Below are 21,063 nucleotides of genomic sequence, written 5' to 3'. Positions count from 1 at the left end.
ATAATTTTGTGAGACCATAAAAAATTGAGGATTGACAAGCATAACAAGTATTCCCTAGTCAAGTTAATTCACCAAGAGATGATTTAACAACTTATATGCCTAAAACCGTGTTTTAAGAAAAAATGAGGAAAATGCCTAACTTTATTCCAAACAAAAACCAAAAACTACCAGCAAAAATCCTCGCCAAGGACCCGAACCTGCTAACGTATAATAACATATTATAAAACCTAAACTAAGCAACATTTTTTTTTTGGAAATTTATAAGCTTTCCCGTAAGTAATCAAATTTTAGGCAGTATCCAAATTAATGCACCAAACTGGAGAAAGCTCGATTCTATACGCGCCATTATGTCGACAATACAAACGAAAACGGGAAAATGTGAGTTGCATATTATAGGACAGCAGAATCCTAGCTGTTAATATTAATTGTAAAAGCATTCTACCACGTTGGTGGGCTGGTGGTGTGGCGGGGTCAATCTCGTGTATTTTTGTGTTTCCCTTCGACTTGCTGGAGACTCGCATGATGTACCTGAAAAAAGACAGATCCATGCTCCACCTCGTTAAAAAAGGAGTACAAAAGCATGGCAAGTACATAATAAAATTTTTTTAAAATAAATATTTACTTAACTTTTATAGGTTTCGTATCGATGTATGACGGTTTGACTGCACAACTAATGCGTCAAATGACATATACGACTATGCGATTTCATCTATATAGTGTCGGGAAGCAATATGTGAATGAGCACGAATTCTCGCATAAAATTTTCGTGGCGACCATTGCGGGCGTGTTGGCTGGAATTGTGGCAGTACCGTTCGAAGTTATTAATGCACGCATGCAGATCGATAGGACACTCAGTGGAAAGCTTAGGCGAAACTATAGGCATGTCTTTCATGGACTATATAGAGTTATTCGGATTGAGGGCTGGAAGGCGCTGTATAAGGGCGGTTTTTACTCATGTATGCGTGCTGTTTTAATCACAATTGGGCAAAATGCTACGTATGATCAGGTCAGCATAGATTGGTATATTTATATTACAAAAGCTATTTCCATTGTGGTTTCCAGGCAAAGATGATGTTATTGAAATTTAGTTTTGACAAAAACAGCAAGAAGCTACATTTGTTGAGTTCTTTAATAGCGTCTTTAATCTCTGCGCCGTTATTGCAACCCATTGACATACTTAAAACGGTACAAATGACCTCTCATGTAGGCCATCTCGAGACAACGCACGACAAATTCAAATATATAATGCGATTTGGAGTCCGAGGTTTGTTTCGAGGCCTTGGACCCAGTCTGTGTCGCCTGGTGCCAAGTACGATAATCGTTCTCTTTATGTATGAGCAGTTAAGATTGAAATTCGGCTATTATGCAGATCAATAGACAATGATAAATCTAGAATGTAGCCACCATACGTATATGTATACAAAGACAGATCTACTACAGTCCTACAGTCAAAAGACAGTTTTACAGTAACATTTGACTAACAAAAATTATAATTACTTGTTTATAAAGTAAGATTTTCAGAATCTTTCAAGCATTAAAAGCTAGTTTGAGTTTCTTGAAATAGATTAGGTTACTACCGTCAAAGATTACATATATAGATAAGATGCTAGTATAGCAATAAGCACGATGATTATATTTTTTTGTGCTTTTGTATAAATTTCGGTAATATCAGTAGTCCTTGCAATAGTTGTTTTTATATTACAAGTAGACCTAGTGGCAATGACTATTTTAAATCAGAGTAACGAACACGAGACAGAATTCTTGTTGCCCGAAAGAGACGATCGCTCAAAACGCCGACCACGTTGGTGGTTTGGTGGCGCTGCTTCCACTGCAGTAGCTTGTGTGGTAGCGCCCATCGATTTGGTCACGACACATATGCAGACTCAAAACAATAAAAAGGGCATGTGGAAAACAGCACAGAAAGTCTTTAAACTAAGAGGTGAGCGCACGTACAGCAGTTTTATTTTTAATCCATTTTACATTTTTCTTACATTTAGGATTTATTGGTTTCTATGATGGATTTTCAGCGGCTGCCTTTCGACAGATGACCTGCACTAGCTTACGCTTCACGATCTATGAACAGGGCAAGTATTATGATGTGAATAGGAATAGCTTCGCAGTAACCGTTGCTTTGGCCAGTTTTGCCGGCGCTGTTAGTTCAATTTTGGGCATACCTATGGACCTGGTTAATGTGCGCATGCAGAACGATATGAAACGTACGGCTGCCAAGAAACGCAAGTATATATATGTCTGAGGATTGACGCTATACACTCAGTATAATTAGTGAAACGATCTCAGCTATAAGAATTTTATTGATGCGCTCATTCGCATACGCAGAGAGGAGGGCTGGACGGGCTTGTATAGTGGCGGTATTGCAGCTGTGCTCAAGACGGCTGTGGGCACAATTGGCCAAATAGCAATGTATGATCAGGTAAATGCTCGCACTGACAAAAAGAAATGATTTAAGAGATTTCCGTTGCAGGTAAAACATGCAATGAGTCAACATTTTCAAATGACAGATACCATCTGCTTGCATTTTGGTAGCTCGTTAGTTTCCAGTTTAATATCTGTGTGGATCGCCCATCCTTTTGACGTGCTGAAAACTCTAATGATGAACGCAGCGCCTGGTAAATATCCAAACATATTATATGCCGTAAAGCATATGATGCGTTTCGGTTTCTGGGGTCCTTATAGGGGTGTTGTACCGACCCTTGTACGCAAGCCACCAGCAACGATATTATTGTTTTTGATATATGAGCAGCTGCGCCTTAATTTTGGTTTTTTACCCCAAAGTAATTAAGAATTAACCTAATTCGTGTGTTTATGTACATGGTAAATTAATCATTTTTAAAAGATTAAACCTAAAAGACTTCATTTTTATTATTTTCTTTTTGCTATGTTTCACATTTTCTAGCACCACTCAATTGTACGTTTAAAATACCTCTCACCGTTTCATTAATCACATAGCCCATTGTCGAGGTAACGGTAGATTTACACGATACTTTGCTCAAATCCTTAACTGAATTACATTTCCTACCCAGATAAACGCACTCCTTTCGTGAATAAACACTATCTGCAAAGTATTTAATGGCACGGGCATGCGAGCAGCCGGCAGTCTGGCAGCTGGGCTGTATAGCTTTGTATCCTCCGGGATAAAAGTCAAGATCACCGACCGGATCGCCTACGCCCAGAGTATCAACGTTCGTGTGTATTATGTCAACCAAGAGTGCGTCGCCACGCGCTAGACTGTGTATGTTATTGTCCAAACGAAAACACGGTTTCGCAGGATCCAATCCAGTGATGCGTGGTAACAACTTTCCAGTAAGTTGCAGAAATTTTCGACCAGCAGAGCCCATTACATGTGCGCCAATAGAATGGCCTATTAAAATAAATACTGTCAACTGCTACGTAAGCCTAGGAACTTACCAATAAGATGGATTTCCTTAGATTGAGCTGGCACTAGTTCTATCAATCGCTTCAGAGCCTCACCAATTAAATCGCCAATCGTATTTGTATTCAGAGCCGACCACATATAAAACGTGTCCACTAAGTTGGCCACATCCACAACCTATTGAGACACGAAACTTTCCTTGGATTAGACATAAAAGTTGATATTATACTAGTTTGGCCTACCACGACGTTAACATTTCCAAGTTCAATTAAAGCTTGCGATATTAATCCCACACTATTGGACTCATTCACTGTGTTTCGCCAGCCGGAAGCTAAAATCACTAATTTTCGATTCGCGTCAAATTGTGGATGTTGCCATATCTTCTGGTGTTCACTGATTGGCACATGCAAATTAATATCTTGAAACATGTATATAAATTCCAAAGTTGTAAGGTTCGCATTTTTTATGGACGATGTAGGCTGTAGTTGAAGTGCCACTGCTCTGCCTGTCAAGTACTTATTGTTCGTAGTATAAAGCATGGCATATTTATTTTTATTCTACTTACATATCATAGTTAGAGAAGTTGATGCAGTCTTCGATGCTAGGCGAGAGACAAAATTAATTGGCTCGTAGAATAATTGATCTAGGACTTTAAGAAATGATTTAGAATTACTTTTCGTATGTACAATCATTGTACTTAAAATAATAAGATTAGATACCAAAAACAGATATTGTATGCGCATATTGAAGTTGACTTTGTGTAATAATCTAGCCAATAACGTTTTCTTAATCAGGCAACTATATTCTTTTAAGAATTGCCATTGTTAATCAGAATTTTATGCGATTTTGCATGCATGTCTAACACTCATAGCTCCAAGACTGAAACGAATGTATACAGCTATTAAACAGTTTAGGTTACAATCATATTATTCACATAAATGTTTATTTTAACTTAAAAATACTCGAGTTTTAGGTGGTAGTTGTTTGTTCACTACGTGTCGTATAGTTTTGATATATCTTCGTACTGCACGTTATCTACAATCCGTCCTTTAAGTGGCCCGTGTAATATCTCGACGCTGACGCAGTATTTGCGCTCGTCCAACTTCTTGAGCAATGCTTCACTGCCACGATATGCGCCATTGACGACCAAAACTTCTTTTTCCATTGCTGGTATAACAGTTTCCAGATGTGCCTACAAGTTGAATTTACTTTTACTTACATCGGTATAATATACATAAATGGGGGTTAACATACCTGATCAACTTTTAGCTTTTCGCCAGTATCTAAAAATTTGATCTTTGCTCGATATTTATCAATTACTTCTTGTACCACAGCCTTTTGCTTGTAGAACTTATCGCCCATAGATTTTGATATAAATTTCACTACAATATTGGGATGAAGCCAGTAGTCCTTGCGGTTCGCGCGTTCCTTCTTTTGTTCTTCCTGCTTTATTATATCGTCTAGTGCGGATCTGCTGCTTTCTGTTGGCATAGACTTGGGCTTCTTGAAAACTTTTTCATCGCTGTCCATATTGGAGCGTTTGTTAAGTGCAGATTTGCCCAGAATCGTTTCTGGTATAAACTTTTTCTCCAGCCGTATGTCGAGCTTTAGCGGCTGCTCTTCCTCACGCTTCAGCTCTGTATATTTGTCCTCTGGATCTTCATCATTACCATCTCTTGCCTTGGCTTTCTTAATCTGCTTCTTAATAAACTCAGTCATGCGCTCCTCGTCGTCCTTCTCCATCTTTTCCTTACCCTCGGCTTTTGCTTGACGCTCCATAGCCTCTGGACTGCGATCAATGTATGTAATAAACCAGCCCTTTTCCGTTTCATCGGCCACTGCTTGACCAGTGCGCCCTAGCCACTTGACATAGTCGGAAAGCGTCAGCCAGCGCGTTGCATTCATGTGCACATGCTCCTTGTGCGCTATGTACTCCTGATATACCTTGTTTGCATTTGTGCGCTTGGTGCCGAATCGTCGACGCAGCAACTCCATATAACCATCCGAGAACTCTTTGGAAAAGTTGTGCAGAAATTTACCAGGCGAGTCTGCGAACAGTAACAGTTGCCGCTGATGTGATTCGCTCATTGTATGACACTTGAAGCCGTTCTCGTCTCGGCACTGTTTTTCACACATCTGACAGTACCAGCGCAGCTTTTGCAAACCCTTCGCCTTCATCTTGTTGGCTAGGTACTTGGGAGTACCCGCTTCGGCGCGACCCATTGTTTTAATTTATATGCTTCAATCTACAACTTTACACAATTTCACGTTTTGTTTTGCTTAGAGATGAACAGCTGTTAAATCGACAGTCTTACCGATTCACCGATAACAGTTGTTACCGATAACTGAACCTTAATCGATATATATAGTAAGTTTAAAAATGGAAGCGTTTTCAACGTAAATTGTAAACTACAAGATGCTATATAGGCCATACGCATTCTTTTAAATTTATTATAAAATGAGTTATACATATTTATATTATGGAAAATATACAGAAATTTTACTTGATTACTACTAATTTAATGTTACCCGCCAATTTTTTTTAGTTTAGTTTTTATCTCGATTTCAATTTCTGCAGACAATCCAGATAGCTTATAGCCTTATCGACGTAAATCTAAGCAGAAACCTTCCACGTACTCAATACATTTAATGATAAGCGGAATGTGTCTTGTATGATAAATGTAATAAATATTATTGTAACGATTGTCTTTTGCAGTGTGAACGAACTAACCAATGGTCAATGTAATTTTATAAAATTTCCAATGAGTTGCAATATTTAAGGTACACCCTAATACGCTGGGCACGAACAGAGGCTAACCTACCCACACATTTGTATGCTCATACATATGCATGTATGTACTATGCTTAATTAATTTACAACTCTAACGGGCATTCAATCACCAGTCAAGAGCTCACAACAGACGTTCACAATTCATTTCCAGTTGAAAAGCGGAGCGGTTCAGTCGTAGATATTGCAAAGATGGCTGAGTATGGTGCGATTATCAATGGGGTTCGCGATAGTTTGACAGACGATTGGCGGTTTATAGAAAATGTATTTAAGTTGCTGCAAAATGCAGATACCTTCTGCGCAGACCCAAACCAGTGGGATAGACAGAAAATAGTGCACTTTATGCAGCCAGACGAACTAAAGGTGAGTGTCGTAGAAGCAGCATATACAAAGTCCACACGCCTCGTCAATGCAACTGTTGACAGCTTCAGATAACGCGCCCTGAAACTGATCATTACAAGAGTTAATTATGCAGCTGTTGTCTGAGCCGTAATATGCATCCGTAGCCGTAATCGCAATTAGTGAGTGCAAAATTCTCCAGGCTCTCAAGTATATTTCTTATCTTCGCTAGAAACTCATAAACTTATCAGTTAATGAAGAGGAACAATGTACGCGTTTGGAGATCGAACAGCTATGCCAACAGGTGATACAGTATTCTGTAAAAACTTCGCACGGTCGCTTTCACAATCAGCTCTTCGGTCAGCTGGATCCGTATGGCTTAGCCGGAGCACTTTTAACCGAGGCGCTAAACACCAGCTCGTAAGATTTTCGCACTAACCTACAATGAAATAATTTCTTATATATGCTTATCGACAGTTATACCTTTGAGGTGGCGCCTGTGTTTAGCCTAATCGAAACAGAGATCATATCAACAGTGTGTCGTTTAGCCGGTTACACCCAGGGCGATGGCATATTTGCACCTGGTGGATCCGCTTCCAATATGTATGGCTTAGTGCTGGCGCGCTATAAGCGCGCTCCAAATGTAAAGTCCACAGGGATGTTTGGCATGCGTCCGCTTGTGCTCTTCACCTCCGAGGACTCACACTACAGCATGAAAAAAGCCGCACACTGGCTGGGCATTGGTGCGGATAATTGCGTGGCGATTCGCACCAATGATAACGGTCAAATGTTGCTGTCAGATTTGGAGGCGCAGATAAAAGCAGCCCAGGAACGTGGCTGTGAGCCTTTCTTCATCAATGCCACAGCCGGCACAACAGTGCTGGGCGCCTTTGATGACTTCACGGGCATAGCTAAGCTTGCGGCACAATATGATCTCTGGTTGCATGTGGATGCTTGCCTGGGCGGGGCTGCGCTATTGGCGTATAAGCATAGCTCTCTGTTGACCGGTCTACAAAAGGCAAACTCGTTTGCCTGGAACCCACACAAGACCCTTGGTGTCCCCTTGCAGTGCTCACTGTTTCTTACACGGGAATCGGATTTATTGGCACGTTGCAACAGCATCGAGGTTAACTATCTTTTCCAGCAGGACAAGTTCTATGATGTGTCCTATGACACGGGCAATAAAAGCGTACAGTGCGGACGTAAGATCGATGCCTTTAAGTTCTGGCTCATGCTGAAGGCTCGTGGATATGGCACTTTTGGACATTTGGTGGATCACGCTATTGATATGTCGCGCCTGCTGGAGCAGAAGCTGCGCGAGCGTACAGATCGCTTTAGATTAGTTCAGGATACACATGAATACTCAAATGTGTGCTTCTGGTATATACCAAAGTTCATGCGTGTGCCAAAGAATGAGGAAAATGAACAATGGTGGACACGTTTATTTACTGTAAGCGATTTGTTTACCTCAATTGCAATTGTCCACATTGTGACTTTGTTTCATATTAACAGGTGGCACCAAAAGTGAAGCAACAGATGGCCTATAGCGGAACTTTAATGGTGGGCTACACACCGCTCAGTAGTCGTGGCTTGGGTAACTTTTTCCGCATGGTCTTGACCTGTTTTCCCGTGCTCAAAACTGAAGAGTTGGACTTTATATTAGACGAGATTGAGCGTTTGGGTGAAATGTGCGTATATTGACAACATCAAGTGTGCAGCTTACTTTTAAAATTGCATACTGTAAATCATAAGATCAAATATTTATAATAAAGAAGCTTGTTTGCTTCGCGTAAAACTTTTTCCTTTTTTATATTTGCTTTTTCTCGATTTAACATTTGTATTTTCTTTTTTGTTTTTTTTTTATTTTGTTTTATGGTAAATGTGTGTATTATTCGTAATTAAATTTTTTCGCCAACAACGTTAAAATGGAAGAAGGATTGTGTTGTGTGCAAGTGTGTTTTTGCTTTTATCATAATTAAAATATGCTATTAGTTCTTTCTTTTAATCATTTACTTTTGCAGTATGCATTAACAGTTTTCAGTTTACGGTCAATGGAGATGATTTTAAAAACTGATTACAACAGTGAAAATTATCTAGTAGTCATCTAAATCGAAGCAGTCATTGTCCAATTCATCAAGCTGCATGCTCTGGAAATCCACTTTGTAGCGCAAGATACCTGCGAGAATTTAAGAAGAGCAAATAAAATAATATAAATAAAATAATACAAAATAATATACTCAAAAATAATGAAATATGCATAGCAAGAAAACATAAGCGTGTGCAAATAAAGTAAATAAAAAAGCAAATGTTTAAAGCTGTGAGTTATGGGTAAGTCTTTATGGACAAATGAAGAATTACAAATTGCTCCGGAATGTGTAATTTATTTATTCAGGTTTATTTTGGTTCAGCTATTATTTTGTGTAGTTCATAATTTTTGTTCCCCTTTGCAATTTCTTGCAAATAATTTTGGGGATTTGTGTGAAATGCAAACAAAGGAAATGCCTATGTATATATATATATTTTTTTTAAATGCTTGTCAGATACGAGTTTATCTGCTTGATCTATGTTAACGAGTATCGGTAAAGGTTAGCAGGCTTACGTTATAAATACTTTTGTTAATTTTTTGCTGTTAATTTAAATACACATTTCTTTAATTATTTGTTCGGTTTCGCGAATTTAATTTAATTATTAAAACACATACATATGCATGCATGTACATGTAATTTTATCGTGTGGCTTTTATTTCTTATTTATGTAACTCGTAGACAACTAATTATGTTTGCAGTTCAAATATATAATTTAGTTTCATATTTACTTTGTCATATTACCGAGAGAAAACGGTTATAAAAAATAAATAAAAAATAGCTTATACGCCAGAAGGCTTTAGGAAAAATAAGCAAACAAAGTGTGTACGATCTGTAAATATGAAACCCGGCCAAAAACGAGCAATACACAGTTCGCCTATTTGAGAATACATAATGAACTACTTTGTTGAGTTACGTTATTACGTAAATATATACGAACTGTTAAAACTATGAGACAAGTAAATTGGTTCCTATCAATTTTTTGAACATTTTAAGTTAAATGACGTTTCACAAGAAATACGAAAGAATATTAAAAAAAAGATGTAAATATATTAATTTCAATTCATTGTGTATTGAGATCCGAAAACCTATGCAGTGCAGATGCTGTATTTTAATTTTCATTTTTATTTTGTTTGCGTTCATTCGCTTAGTAATCATCGAGATCAACGTCCTCCAGGGGTTCATCAGCTTGTAGCGATTGAAAATCTACTTTATAACGCAATATGCCTACATACACATACAAATATATAATCAAAGTATTTATAGAAATATATGCATGTAGAGTTTATGATTATGCACATGTAGAGCGACGTTAAATTTACCAAGTTACATTATGTATTACGTTTAAAGCAGCATTAAAGTAGAAGGAATGGAAAACAGTTTATACGATTGTTAATTAATGTTGTAGCTTACACTGGCGCAATATACAGTATACGGTAAAATAGTGGAGTACAACACTTACCGCCAATGCCGCCAAAGCCTCGCACAAACTGACTTCCCTCTTGAGACTTGTCGGTAATAATCTCAAGTGTAGCGCCAAACATTTTGTAGTTGTTCGCTAGCCATTCCAACAGCGGCTGAGACTCGATTAATTCCATTTCAACGCCGCTCTGCAAGCAAATAAATACATGTTATTAAATATTTATGGAATATAAATAAAACTTAACAATCATGTTGGGCACGTACTTCCTTGTCCGTGAAGTGAGACTTATCCTTTTCCTGCTCGGGCGTCAAGTGTAATACTGTCGTTGACGTCGAGTTGGCATGATTCTTCAGTACATAGCGTTGAATGTCCAGGTTTTCCCAACAAATAAGAGTCTCCACTGAGCCCAGCTCCAAAGCGCGCAATGTGTCTTCAACGCCAAAGCAATATTTGCCAGTATCCTAAGTAAAATGTAAATCATAAATATATAATAAACTTATAGTATATACATAATTTGCACAAACTTACTTGAGAAATTTCATCAAAGTAGCGACCGATAAGTTTCTTTTCCTGTATAAATTTGACATTCTGCAACGATTCGGCAGCCAGTTCGATGGCCTGATTAAAGCCATTCTCGCCGCCATATGACACGTCCACCAGTTTGATCACTTTCGTTTGTAGACGCTGCAATTCATATTGAATTTTAATTAATAAGATTAGCTTTTACTTTACGCTCTTAACACTGCACGTACCGGATCGAACATGTCCGATTGGCTGAGCTCAGTTTTAAAGTCCGCACTACCGGCCAGAATAAGGCCAGCAATGTTTGGCTTATCATTTGTAATGAACAATTGAGTGGCCACCTCGGCGACTTTGCGCACATAATTGTGACGCTTCTCCATACGAAGACGGGCAAAACGGAGCGCAGACTGACCACCACGTCCGTGCTTCTTCGGCAGATCGACGGTGAATTTGTGCAAAACTTCGCGCGTATTACCCTGCAGTGTACCAAAGAGTGCGCCGTTACCGTCCATCACAATAAAACCAAATTTGTTGTCATCAGCCAGCAAGGCAGTGAGTGCCTCCGTATGGAACTTGTTGTCGCACAGATATAGCGAGGTGTTGATCGGCTTGAACGGTTCAAAATCAATGTTTACTTTCTTCTCCTTGCCCTCCTCTGTGACAATTGTGCCGCAATAAATGACCAAACCATTGGGAGGCACTGGAATGCAAGAAAGAGATTATTTGAGAATTCTATAACAAAAGCGCTTTAGAGGCATACCTTTGGTGTATAATTTAAGTCTGTGCTGTACCGACGTGATGGCGCCCAGGACGGATAGGCGATTTACACGCGACTTGATATTGGAGGCCGTGCCAAATTCATCGGCCAACATTTTGCTGACGCGAGAAATTTGATCCTTAGGCGGAATAATCAACGAAATCATGCTGGTGCCATTGCTGCAATAAAGACATAAAATAAATTAAACAATTCACACCTTTCAAGCTGCAATTCAAATAAATAGAGACCCGCCTAAGTTGTACTGCGAATGGCAAATGATAACACTGCGTGGGAGTTGACCTTTTTTTTCAACAGCTCAATCACAAACAATGAGCGCACCGAGAGCACGCGAGCGCAATTTCCGAAGAGAGTAATATGACATACATCACGCACATATGTATGTATTGATGTACATAGGCTTTTTCATGTGCATACATATATACATATGCAATAACAAACTGCGAAGGAATTGAATGTCAACCGACGGTTTGTTTATAGCTGCCAACAAAGCATAAAGTAGTATTAACTCCACGCATTACTCATTGCTTGTGGTGGTGGTTATTGTTGTTGGTGTATTTCAGACTCAGTCTGGTTTAAACTGATAAAAACCTGACAAAAACATGTTGCTCTCACTCTTGTGCAAAAAATAAAAAACTGAGCATGAGAGCACGAGCATATGCCAATTCAGCTGAGAGCTGCGTCTATTCGCAGTTGTAGTGTATGCGTGTATATATGTATGTATGTGAGGCCATGCCACACATATGTATGTAGATACAGATACGTATGTGGGGTGTGGGGGCATCTTGTTTGTTACCAACGCACGCCACGCATATGAATCGAATTGGTTTAAACCAAATCGTTGCCAGTTGTTAACCAATTCAAACAAGAAATTGCAGGTTACGCATTAGCATACCATGTAATAGCAATTGTAAAGCAACGTCTTGATTCACTGCCAGCATTTTTTTGTATTTTGGCGTTTTTGTCTTTGCTAATTGATGGCCAAGTAAGAGCGAGAGTGCAAAATACTCACTCCCCTGCCGCAGTCGCAGTCGAAAACACAGTCCATTGCACGGCGACGGCGCGCTCTATATCTGGCCCTTTCCACCACAAAAAAAAGCATTAGAGGGTTTTGCGTGTGTGTACGTATATGTGTATACCACAGGAAAGACAACAAAATAAACGGTTATGTATATTGTTTTACTCACCCACGTGCCATTTCCAGGCTTTTAATAAGCTTCTTTATTTTCCAGATCTCGACATTGCGATCGGCAGACGTTTCCTCGCCAGACATTTTGCTTTCTTGTTGCTCTTAACGACCCTTTGTGCAAATTGGAGGAATATCAGGACAGAGACTGTGCTGTGGCCTGACGGTGCTACTCAAATACGCCTTTGTGGACTTTTACATGCACTGCCAGAAGGAAATGGATGTGAATCGACGATTTAGTATAAATTTTTCTTTTTGTTTTTAGTTTTGTGTTGGTTTTGTATTCACATTCACGTTCTTCCTTTTAACGTGGTTGGCGATGAATACACTAAAAAATAATTACATACAAAACATAAATATGTGTATGTGCAGATGTATGTAAGTAAAATAAAGAAAGCTGTGACGACACAAAAGAAAGTCGAAATGGTTGAGATTTTTCAAATTTTGTACTACCAAGCACAGTCAACAGATTTTCCAAATAAGCTTTAAGTACAAAAATTACGACGAGATTGTTAAAGTTGAGTTGATTTTCAACTTATTATTTCACTTCACATGAAAAAAGAGAGAATGAGAGCCAAAGAATGAACGCGATGGATGGAGCGCGGGCGGCAGTAAGGGAGCACCAAAGGTGACGTCGACATAAAAAATCATTTCACAAGCACACGCAAGCTATTTTTTTATGCAAATGATTAGTTTTCCGTTGGTAACCATGTTCTTCTATGACTGTGTGCAGTTTTTTACTAAACTTATTAAATATACTGCGTTTTTTTTCGCAATTTATTAAACTTTTACGTACAACGTGCGCACAAAACCCACTCGAATTTAGTGTGACCGTATGAAGAAAGGAATCTTGTCTCAAAATGCTGTGCTCGATAACGATTTTCGCGTGACACGCCGTTGTATTTCGTGTCTAGATACTTTATATGAATTTAGGCGAATGGCATAAGTCTAGAAGAAGAGACACAAACATGAATTTGGAGCTGCTTGGTAAGTTTTGAAATATTTTAAGCCAAAATTAGAATTTTGTAATACATTCGCTTGTTTCAAGCAGAGTCCTTTGGTCAAAACTATCCGGAAGAGTTCGATGGCTCCCTGGATTGCATTTCCTTGGCAGTTACCTGCGCTTTCAACAAATACGGCACCTTATTAGCCGTTGGCTGTAACGATGGACGCATTGTTATTTGGGATTTCCTGACGCGCGGCATTGCAAAAATTATTTCAGCGCATGTCCATCCTGTTTGCAGTCTTAGTTGGACAAGAAATGGCCACAAGGTAACCACAATTTTTACATACACATTATTAATTTTAAACTATCAAGCTGTATATAAATGTATGCTTTTAGCTACTCTCTGCTTCAACTGATAATAATGTTTGTATATGGGATGTACTCACTGGTGAGTTGGAGCACAAGTTTCGATTTCCCTCACCAGTGCTAAAGGTACAATTTGATCCGCGCAACGACAGTCGCTTGTTAGTGTGTCCCATGCGTTATGCAGCGGTTCTTGTAAAAATTGCCGGTTCACATCGCTGCCTGCCCCTAGATTCAGATGTATGTATGCCATTATTGAAGCATATCATCACTAAGCATACAACATGCTTAGTGATATCATGTACATATATATGTATTTAATGACATTTTATTTACAGGGAGATTTGAACATTGTCGCTTCTTTTGACCGCCGTGGTAAACACATATATACAGGCAATGCAAAAGGAAAAATACTCGTGTTGGATGTGGATACTTTTGAGGTAGTTGCCAGCTTTCGCATTATTGTGGGCACATCCAGCGCTACAGCAGTAAAGAGCATTGAATTTGCGCGACGTGGCGAGTATGTTTGGATAGTTATTTTAAACGTAAAGCACTATTATAACAATTCCTCTCTTAGCGCTTTTCTTATAAACACATCCGATCGCGTGATTCGCGTCTATGACTCCAAAAAGATAATTGCTTTGGGTAAAGATGGTGAGCCAGAACCCATACAAAAGCTGCAGGATTTGGTCAACAAGTAATACTTGCATTAGCATTTGAATTTAAGTTTTAACTGTGATTGTGTTTTTCAGAACTACCTGGAAAAAGTGCTGCTTCTCGGGCGATGGTGAATATATATGTGCGGGTAGTGCCAGGCAGCATGCGCTTTACATTTGGGAAAAGTCAATAGGCAATCTGGTAAAAATTCTACATGGCACAAAGGGTGAATTGCTGCTGGATGTAGTCTGGCATCCAGTGCGGCCAATCATAGCCAGTATAAGTTCAGGCTTGGTTTCGATTTGGGCACAAAACCAGGTGGAAAACTGGTCAGCTTTTGCTCCCGACTTTAAGGAGCTAGACGAGAACTTGGAGTATGAGGAGCGCGAGTCAGAGTTCGATATTGCCGACGAAGACAAGTCTGTTGATCTGAATGCCGATGCTCAGCAGGACGAGGAGATTGAAGTTGATGTACAAAAAGTGGAACCCGTTGCAGCGTTTTGCTCTTCCGATGAAGAAGGCGAGGATGAAAATGCACTACAGTTTCTGCCCATGGCACCAGAGGTAGAAGATCCAGAAGAAGGCTGGACGGGGCAAGATGGGATGGAGCCAAACTCATCATTACTAGGCGGCGAAGCACGAGATTACGATGGTGACTTTATAGCGTCGAAGCGTAGGCGCATGCAGCACTACGACGTCAGCCTGCCCGACGCACCCAGCGATGGTAAGTGAGTCATATGCAATTTAAAATCTAACTAACATTTTTTGCACCTTGCAGAAAGTCACCCGCTCATTTCAAGTAAGGCCAGCAAAGACAAGCAACAGCCCATTGGCGGTAAAAAGACTGCAGGGCGCGCTAAGAAGTGAACCGGAGCAGCTTTATTTGTAATTTTAAGACACTTTTGTGTAATAAACTAGACCTAAGTCGCCTTTGGGTTACGTACTTGACCGGCAAACAACAAGAGATGCGTAGACTTATCAATAATCATATATTGAAAAGGTCTGTTTAACTGAAACTTTGGTGGCGTTGACTTGTTGCTCAGTGAGGCTGCTGTAACAGCTGCTGCAGTTGTGCCCAACTCATCTACAATGATTTTGGTTGAGTGTATGCAGAGTTTGGCAAAGAGTCCATCGGCCAAACGGCTTAGATCGGAGCGACTTTGATCGAATAGGTCTCGAATGCCCATCTGTTCAAAAATAATGTATGATTTACTATGTTTGTTTTCTAGCTGCACTCAACACTTACGTTGTTAAGCAATTTGACTAAGTTGAAGTCCGTAGTTGTGGTAAACTTTGGCATGATTACTTCAACTTCGTTGTCCTCCGGAGCTTCTCGCTTGAACTTGTTGAGACGTTCGATAATGGGTGTTAGTCCCAACTCCTTCAAGTTGTTGGCAATATCGTTAAGCTTAAAGCCACGCTTTGGAAGTACGACAATCATGGACAAACGATCCTGTGTACCATAGGGCAGTTCCAATAAATAACCATCCAATCCCTCTATATTTGTAGCATAAGCAAAGTTACCTTCTTGTGCCATCATAGGTATTTGCGTAATCACGGCTCCATTTTCATCATAGAAAGGCTCCAAACGCGTGGCGGTTTCATTAAACGGAAACTAAAATTAGGTTTTAATATTAATCACTAGTTCGTGTATTTAGGTGTGAATATTTGCCGTACCTTCCACTGGCCTTTGAAGAATAGCGACGTGAGCATAAACATTTTGGAACCGTAGATATCCTGGGGTAGCACTGTGTAAGGAATTAGGCCGCGTGTGCTGCGATTAGTAGCCTCATTAATCTCCACTACCGTCTCCTTCTTGTAAAAGTCAACCTCCATGGGCTGCACATTGTAAGACTTGGCCACCTCACGATAACTGCTCTTCACATGCGATGTTATGTCCACATATAATGCCTGAAGTGAGGCCACTTCAATTGTCGAGGTGCTCACACTAAAATAGAGGAGTTTTGTAACTATTTACGTTCATATTATAATTGTGTTTTCTTTACTTTAGATATGTGCTCCAAATGCGATAGACAGCACGTAGATCCTCATCCGGGACATTAATGCGCAGCGCTTGTCGAAGTTGCTCATATGTTTGGCCGGCAGAGCCCTCGTATAATAGCAACAGCAGCGACCATACCGAAAATGGTGATATCATAAAGTCTCTATTAGCCTTTGCTACTTCCTCAGAGATTCGCATCAAAAGATCGAGTCCAAATTGCTGAGCTCCTACTGCAATTTTTCGCAGTGTCTCAACCCGGAAATTTGATCGTAACGCATTGTCAGGACTATTGTGAGCCTGAAAGGCCGTCTTCGGTGTAAGCGCCTGGAGGGAATGCCCCACAGATAATAGTGGCCCGTTTTGCTGTGCAGTAATGATAACAGCAAGAAGCAGAGTTGCAAGCACGCTGTATAACAAGCCGTCTAAAATATGTATACATATTCATAAATACAACAGTATTACTAAAATGAATAAATACTCTGTTTATTTTAGTGAGATCTGTGATTCACTCACTGAGAAAGTATGTGAGTACTGTGATAAGAAACTTAAGGGTCACGGGGTGATTGCATACGAACTTAGTCAATTGTTATTATAAATCTTGGTTTTACCTTTTAAGATCATTGCGGGATTTTTTTTGAAGGTCCTAGATAAAGATAGATAAATATATAAATATATATATATTTATAGATAGAGAAGGAAGTATAAATGATTCATTAGTTGCACATTTTCCTTGAAATTTAATTTTGTTTTAAATTAAATCAAAAGTAGCGCTGACGTTGCGAATGACTTTTGCAGGTGATGTTGAATTGTTGATTGATCATAAACCGGAATGCAGTGATTATGAAGTTATATAGTAATGAATGTTCAGATTTTAATTTATTCCACAAACACACACATTCATATTCACATCTATCAACATATGCAAATATAAACTTAGTATATGGAATTTATATACTATCGTTCTATGCTGCGTAAATTATTTTTGTTATTTCAGCGAATATGCGAACTTAGACTTCTCCGTATATAAACTTAACTTACGAAGAATAATCGTTGAACTGAAATGGCCCCTAACTGATAAATTTATAAAACCCTCTCACGAGCGGGAGAGAATTAAATACACATACAAAGCGCGAGCTCTGTTTATGTCACAGTCGAGCTCTCATTAAATACAGATGATGTGTGACTTTAATACGAAATCAAAACCGGTTTTGAATAGCTGTAACCTAGAAATTGTTTATCCTGTTGTACTGGGATAAAACTTAGGGCTAAAAATCGTTAAAAGTTAATTAATAAGATTGAAATACTTTAAATATTGGTTTCCAATGGCTATAAATTGCATTAAAAATGTTTTTCCTGATAGCATATATTTTGAAAAACGCGCTGTTCTAGGTAGTTAAATTATCAGTAAGGCCGTATTGCAGACATGATGAGCAACTCTACAACAGCATGACTGCATTGCGATTTATCTAATATCGATTTAAGTTGGCGTTCTTTTTTTTCAAACTGTTTTCGGCTTGTTTTGTTTACATTAAAATACAAATAATAAAAGATAAACTGCAATAAGATCTAAGTAAACCATGCTACCATACCGGAATTATGGAGAAACTATTGATGTAAACAGAAATTGATAAGTTCTACCGTTCTGAATGCAATATTTAATAACGATCTGTTTTGTGTACAGGAATATGAAGTACAGCACCTGCTGGGAAAGGGTGGCTTCGCTTGTGTTTACAAAGCAAAATGCCTGCGCACACATCAGGAAGTTGCTATAAAAATGGTACTAGTGTAGTATAAACGCTAAGCATTGATTATTAAAAATGCCCCATTTTTGTTTTAGATTGATAAAAAGTTAATACAGGGCTCTGGACTGACGAATCGGGTGCGGCAGGAAGTGGATATACATTCACGATTGAAACATCCTTCTGTGCTGCAGCTGTACACGTTCTTTCAAGATGCAAGCTATGTGTATTTGGTATTGGAATTGGCTGACAACGGTGAACTTCAACGTTATATGAATCAGCAAATGAAGCGTCCTTTTACCGAGGACGAAACATCCTCCATTCTGCGTCAGGTGGTAGCTGGGCTGCTCTATTTGCATTCACACAACATCATGCATCGCGACATATCGTTATCTAATCTCCTACTCAGTAAAGATATGCACATTAAAATAGCTGACTTTGGCCTAGCCACGCAACTGAAACGTCCCGACGAACGCCACATGACTATGTGCGGCACGCCAAACTATATTTCTCCAGAGGTAGTCTCACATCTGTCGCACGGTCTGCCAGCCGATCTGTGGAGCGTTGGCTGCATGGTATACACATTGCTAGTGGGCCGCCCACCCTTTGACACGGACGCTGTGCAATCAACGCTTAACAAGGTGGTGCACTCCGACTACACCATGCCGAGCCACTTGTCCTATGAGGCTCGCGATTTAATAGACAAGCTCTTGCGAAAAAACCCCAGTGAACGCATCTCACTCGAACAAGTGCTACGGCATCCATTCATGACACAGGCGGCTGGGATCGCCATCAGCTACTCCACATCTGGTGCCTCGGAAGCTTATAGCATTGCCAGCGGTGACAGTGGAATCATTACCTTTGCTAGCAGTAAGCAAACTAAATTGTAGAAAGCTTTGTATTTTGTAATTATCATAAGCTTTATTTGCAGATGATTCAAAAAACTCGCATCGTTTGCGTTCGATGGAGCAGCAATCTGCGGTGCAAATGCTTCCACAGATTCAGGAGGAATATGGTTATTATCAAGAGCAACGGCAACAGTATGTACAACCAGTAGCACCATTAAGGCAATGTTCGTCTGAGACTGTGGATACTGGCATAGATATGGATTGGCAGATGGGTGGGTCACAGAAAGGTAATTTTCTGGCGCATTCCACTCCTGTGGTCGCAACAACACCAATGGCACCACCTGCTACAGTAGCTGCTAGAGAAAGTAAGGAGAGCATTTCTGTGCCTCCATTAAGCACACTTAGACTACAGCCCACACGTTATAAGACAAAAAATGCCATCATGAGCATTGTCGCGAAAGGTGATGTTGTCGTAGAGTTCTTAAAATCAAAAGGCAAAATGAACGAAGATCGCATTTCTGATATTTGTCGCATAACTAGTGATGGACGTCATATAAGAATTTATCAACCTGATCCTGGACGGCAAGTAGAAATGCGTACGAAAATATTATCTAATTAACTAATGAAGTAACTTTTTACAGAAGTTTAGCAACTGGGGAATGCGTTTATAGCTATGATAACTTACCCAGCAAACACTGGAAGAAATATATTTATGCGGCGCGTTTTGTGAGTCTGGTGCGCAGTAAGACTCCTAAGGTGACGTACTTTAGCAAATTGGCAAAGTGCCATTTGATGGAAAACATGTCCGATTTCGAAATGAGCTACTACTCGGGCGCTAAGCTTTTAAAATCTCCCAGCGAAGGTGTCAAAGTATACAATGCACATGGCATGCTTTACACAGATCAAGCCTCTCCGGAAGCCAAGCGATTAATCGACCATAGCAACGAGTGCTTCGCCCATTGCCTTAGCATATCCAATGCTCTGGAACTTGCACAAACTGGTGCAAACACTTGCTTTCCTGTTACCATTGGACGCAGACCTGTTGCAGACGCGCCAACAGCACAGCGTTCCGAAGGGCTCAAAGACACTACAAATTTTGCATATTCCACGCCTAAATCCCAACAGGTAACGGTCAATACATTTGAGTTTTACATTAATAAAAAATAATCTGAAACTATATGCATTCATCCAACAGGGATCATTCAATTTCTCAATCAGCACAATTTCTTCTATGCAAAGTAGTGCAGATGCTTTGAGACCTCAACTTATAGCTGCCCAACAAAACGTTCCCATCAAGCGCTTAACCATACCAGGTATAGGCACAGCCACTGAGGTAAGTTTTCTAGATTATTAGACGTATGTCCGAACAACCGCCAATAAGTTTCTCTATTTATTTTCAGCTCTCCCATGGAGTTGTACAAATGCAATTCCATGATGGAGCAGTGATCTCAGTAATACCAGAAGCACAAGGTGGTGGTATAACATACACACAACCCAGCGGTGTCTCTACTCATTTTCCTGATCATGACGACCTGCCATTGGCAGTTAGGGATCGTCTCTCACAGTTGCCTCAAGTCCAGATGAAACTGAAGTCTGCACCATTGATTGGCAACAAGAAATTCGACTGCAACATGATGACACCCAAGACAACGTCTGGGCCTTGTTACAATCGCATGCTAATATAATAATATAGGTAGTTGGTTTTGTTAAGATAAAAGTTAAATTAATCTGTATTATACCGTGGTAGCTGCACTTTCTTTTATAAATATATTTTATAAAGTGGATATTACAGTAAATACGGAGGACACCATTATTTACTTTATGTGTATTCAATTTTCAATTCAATAATACAAATTGAAGTAAATATTCTGGAAAATTATATTAAATACTTAAAAGAGTGTAAAAAATAGAACTTGAGAATTTTAAATAGCTGTCAAAAGTACAACCAATTGAGACCGTTAGGATAAATCTGTTTGTATTCCGTGAAATTTGATATAGCA

At 39.5% G+C, this 21,063-nt stretch overlaps 8 protein-coding genes across 14 annotated transcripts; 4 read left to right on the top strand and 4 right to left on the bottom strand.

Moving 5' to 3' along the window:
* The first annotated feature begins 48 nt into the window (after positions 1-48).
* On the top strand, positions 49-3,129 carry LOC108599672 (mitochondrial dicarboxylate carrier). Of its 4 annotated transcripts, none has more exons than XM_017986663.2 (7): positions 641-1,006; positions 1,063-1,939; positions 1,998-2,238; positions 2,299-2,421; positions 2,483-2,832; positions 2,915-2,979; positions 3,042-3,129. In XM_017986663.2, the coding sequence occupies exons 2-5, from the start codon at positions 1,720-1,722 to the stop codon at positions 2,484-2,486; spliced, it is 588 nt and encodes a 195-aa protein (XP_017842152.1). In that variant the 5' UTR covers positions 641-1,006; positions 1,063-1,719; the 3' UTR covers positions 2,487-2,832; positions 2,915-2,979; positions 3,042-3,129. The 4 variants fall into 4 exon arrangements, with proteins under 4 accessions (XP_017842147.1, XP_017842152.1, XP_017842148.1 ...); XM_017986659.2 differs by having other exon boundaries at positions 2,299-2,431; positions 2,545-2,832; XM_017986657.1 differs by having other exon boundaries at positions 2,299-2,431.
* On the bottom strand, positions 2,895-4,037 carry LOC108598129 (vitellogenin-1). The gene is made up of 4 exons (XM_017984747.1): positions 3,957-4,037; positions 3,634-3,896; positions 3,427-3,568; positions 2,895-3,379 (listed from the first exon to the last, which is right to left on the bottom strand). Exons 1-4 carry the CDS (start codon positions 3,961-3,963, stop codon positions 2,895-2,897), a joined length of 897 nt encoding a protein of 298 aa, XP_017840236.1. The 5' UTR covers positions 3,964-4,037.
* A 269-nt stretch (positions 4,038-4,306) lies between these two features.
* On the bottom strand, positions 4,307-5,661 carry LOC108599671 (DNA/RNA-binding protein KIN17). Its single transcript, XM_017986656.1, has 2 exons — positions 4,646-5,661; positions 4,307-4,583 (listed from the first exon to the last, which is right to left on the bottom strand). The coding sequence occupies exons 1-2, from the start codon at positions 5,612-5,614 to the stop codon at positions 4,383-4,385; spliced, it is 1,170 nt and encodes a 389-aa protein (XP_017842145.1). The 5' UTR covers positions 5,615-5,661; the 3' UTR covers positions 4,307-4,382.
* Positions 5,662-6,116: 455 nt separating this feature from the next.
* LOC108599666 (acidic amino acid decarboxylase GADL1) lies at positions 6,117-8,313 on the top strand. Its single transcript, XM_017986648.2, has 5 exons — positions 6,117-6,243; positions 6,296-6,542; positions 6,751-6,938; positions 6,996-7,968; positions 8,031-8,313. Exons 2-5 carry the CDS (start codon positions 6,372-6,374, stop codon positions 8,217-8,219), a joined length of 1,521 nt encoding a protein of 506 aa, XP_017842137.1. The 5' UTR covers positions 6,117-6,243; positions 6,296-6,371; the 3' UTR covers positions 8,220-8,313.
* A 200-nt stretch (positions 8,314-8,513) lies between these two features.
* LOC108599670 (eukaryotic peptide chain release factor subunit 1) lies at positions 8,514-13,358 on the bottom strand. 4 transcript variants are annotated; one of them, XM_017986654.1, is made up of 8 exons: positions 13,305-13,358; positions 12,510-12,712; positions 11,308-11,483; positions 10,778-11,247; positions 10,554-10,709; positions 10,289-10,486; positions 10,065-10,212; positions 8,514-8,694 (listed from the first exon to the last, which is right to left on the bottom strand). In XM_017986654.1, the coding sequence occupies exons 2-8, from the start codon at positions 12,593-12,595 to the stop codon at positions 8,612-8,614; spliced, it is 1,317 nt and encodes a 438-aa protein (XP_017842143.1). In that variant the 5' UTR covers positions 12,596-12,712; positions 13,305-13,358; the 3' UTR covers positions 8,514-8,611. The 4 variants fall into 4 exon arrangements, with proteins under 4 accessions (XP_017842143.1, XP_017842140.1, XP_017842142.1 ...); XM_017986651.1 differs by having other exon boundaries at positions 12,510-12,836; positions 13,305-13,339; XM_017986655.2 differs by lacking the exon at positions 8,514-8,694 and adding an exon at positions 9,717-9,829 and having other exon boundaries at positions 12,510-12,836; positions 13,305-13,343.
* Positions 13,359-13,399: 41 nt separating this feature from the next.
* LOC108599668 (retinoblastoma-binding protein 5 homolog) lies at positions 13,400-15,459 on the top strand. The gene is made up of 7 exons (XM_017986649.1): positions 13,400-13,495; positions 13,560-13,780; positions 13,851-14,057; positions 14,156-14,337; positions 14,395-14,514; positions 14,570-15,198; positions 15,253-15,459. The coding sequence occupies exons 1-7, from the start codon at positions 13,432-13,434 to the stop codon at positions 15,339-15,341; spliced, it is 1,512 nt and encodes a 503-aa protein (XP_017842138.1). The 5' UTR covers positions 13,400-13,431; the 3' UTR covers positions 15,342-15,459.
* LOC108599669 (serine protease inhibitor 77Ba) lies at positions 15,304-17,533 on the bottom strand. The gene is made up of 6 exons (XM_017986650.1): positions 17,515-17,533; positions 17,085-17,119; positions 16,481-16,898; positions 16,152-16,422; positions 15,721-16,089; positions 15,304-15,661 (listed from the first exon to the last, which is right to left on the bottom strand). The coding sequence occupies exons 2-6, from the start codon at positions 17,095-17,097 to the stop codon at positions 15,395-15,397; spliced, it is 1,338 nt and encodes a 445-aa protein (XP_017842139.1). The 5' UTR covers positions 17,098-17,119; positions 17,515-17,533; the 3' UTR covers positions 15,304-15,394.
* A 471-nt stretch (positions 17,534-18,004) lies between these two features.
* Positions 18,005-20,823, top strand: LOC108598680 (serine/threonine-protein kinase PLK4). Its single transcript, XM_017985403.1, has 7 exons — positions 18,005-18,089; positions 18,158-18,253; positions 18,314-19,085; positions 19,147-19,645; positions 19,705-20,188; positions 20,259-20,396; positions 20,464-20,823. Exons 1-7 carry the CDS (start codon positions 18,054-18,056, stop codon positions 20,746-20,748), a joined length of 2,310 nt encoding a protein of 769 aa, XP_017840892.1. The 5' UTR covers positions 18,005-18,053; the 3' UTR covers positions 20,749-20,823.
* Positions 20,824-21,063: the final 240 nt, after the last annotated feature.

The sequence above is a fragment of the Drosophila busckii genome, chromosome 3L (assembly GCF_011750605.1).
Source record: "Drosophila busckii strain San Diego stock center, stock number 13000-0081.31 chromosome 3L, ASM1175060v1, whole genome shotgun sequence".
In the NCBI taxonomy this organism is placed as follows: Eukaryota; Metazoa; Arthropoda; class Insecta; order Diptera; family Drosophilidae; genus Drosophila; species Drosophila busckii.
The sequence above is the reverse complement of the archived record's forward strand: the minus strand, read 5'-3'. Positions and strand labels throughout refer to the sequence as shown.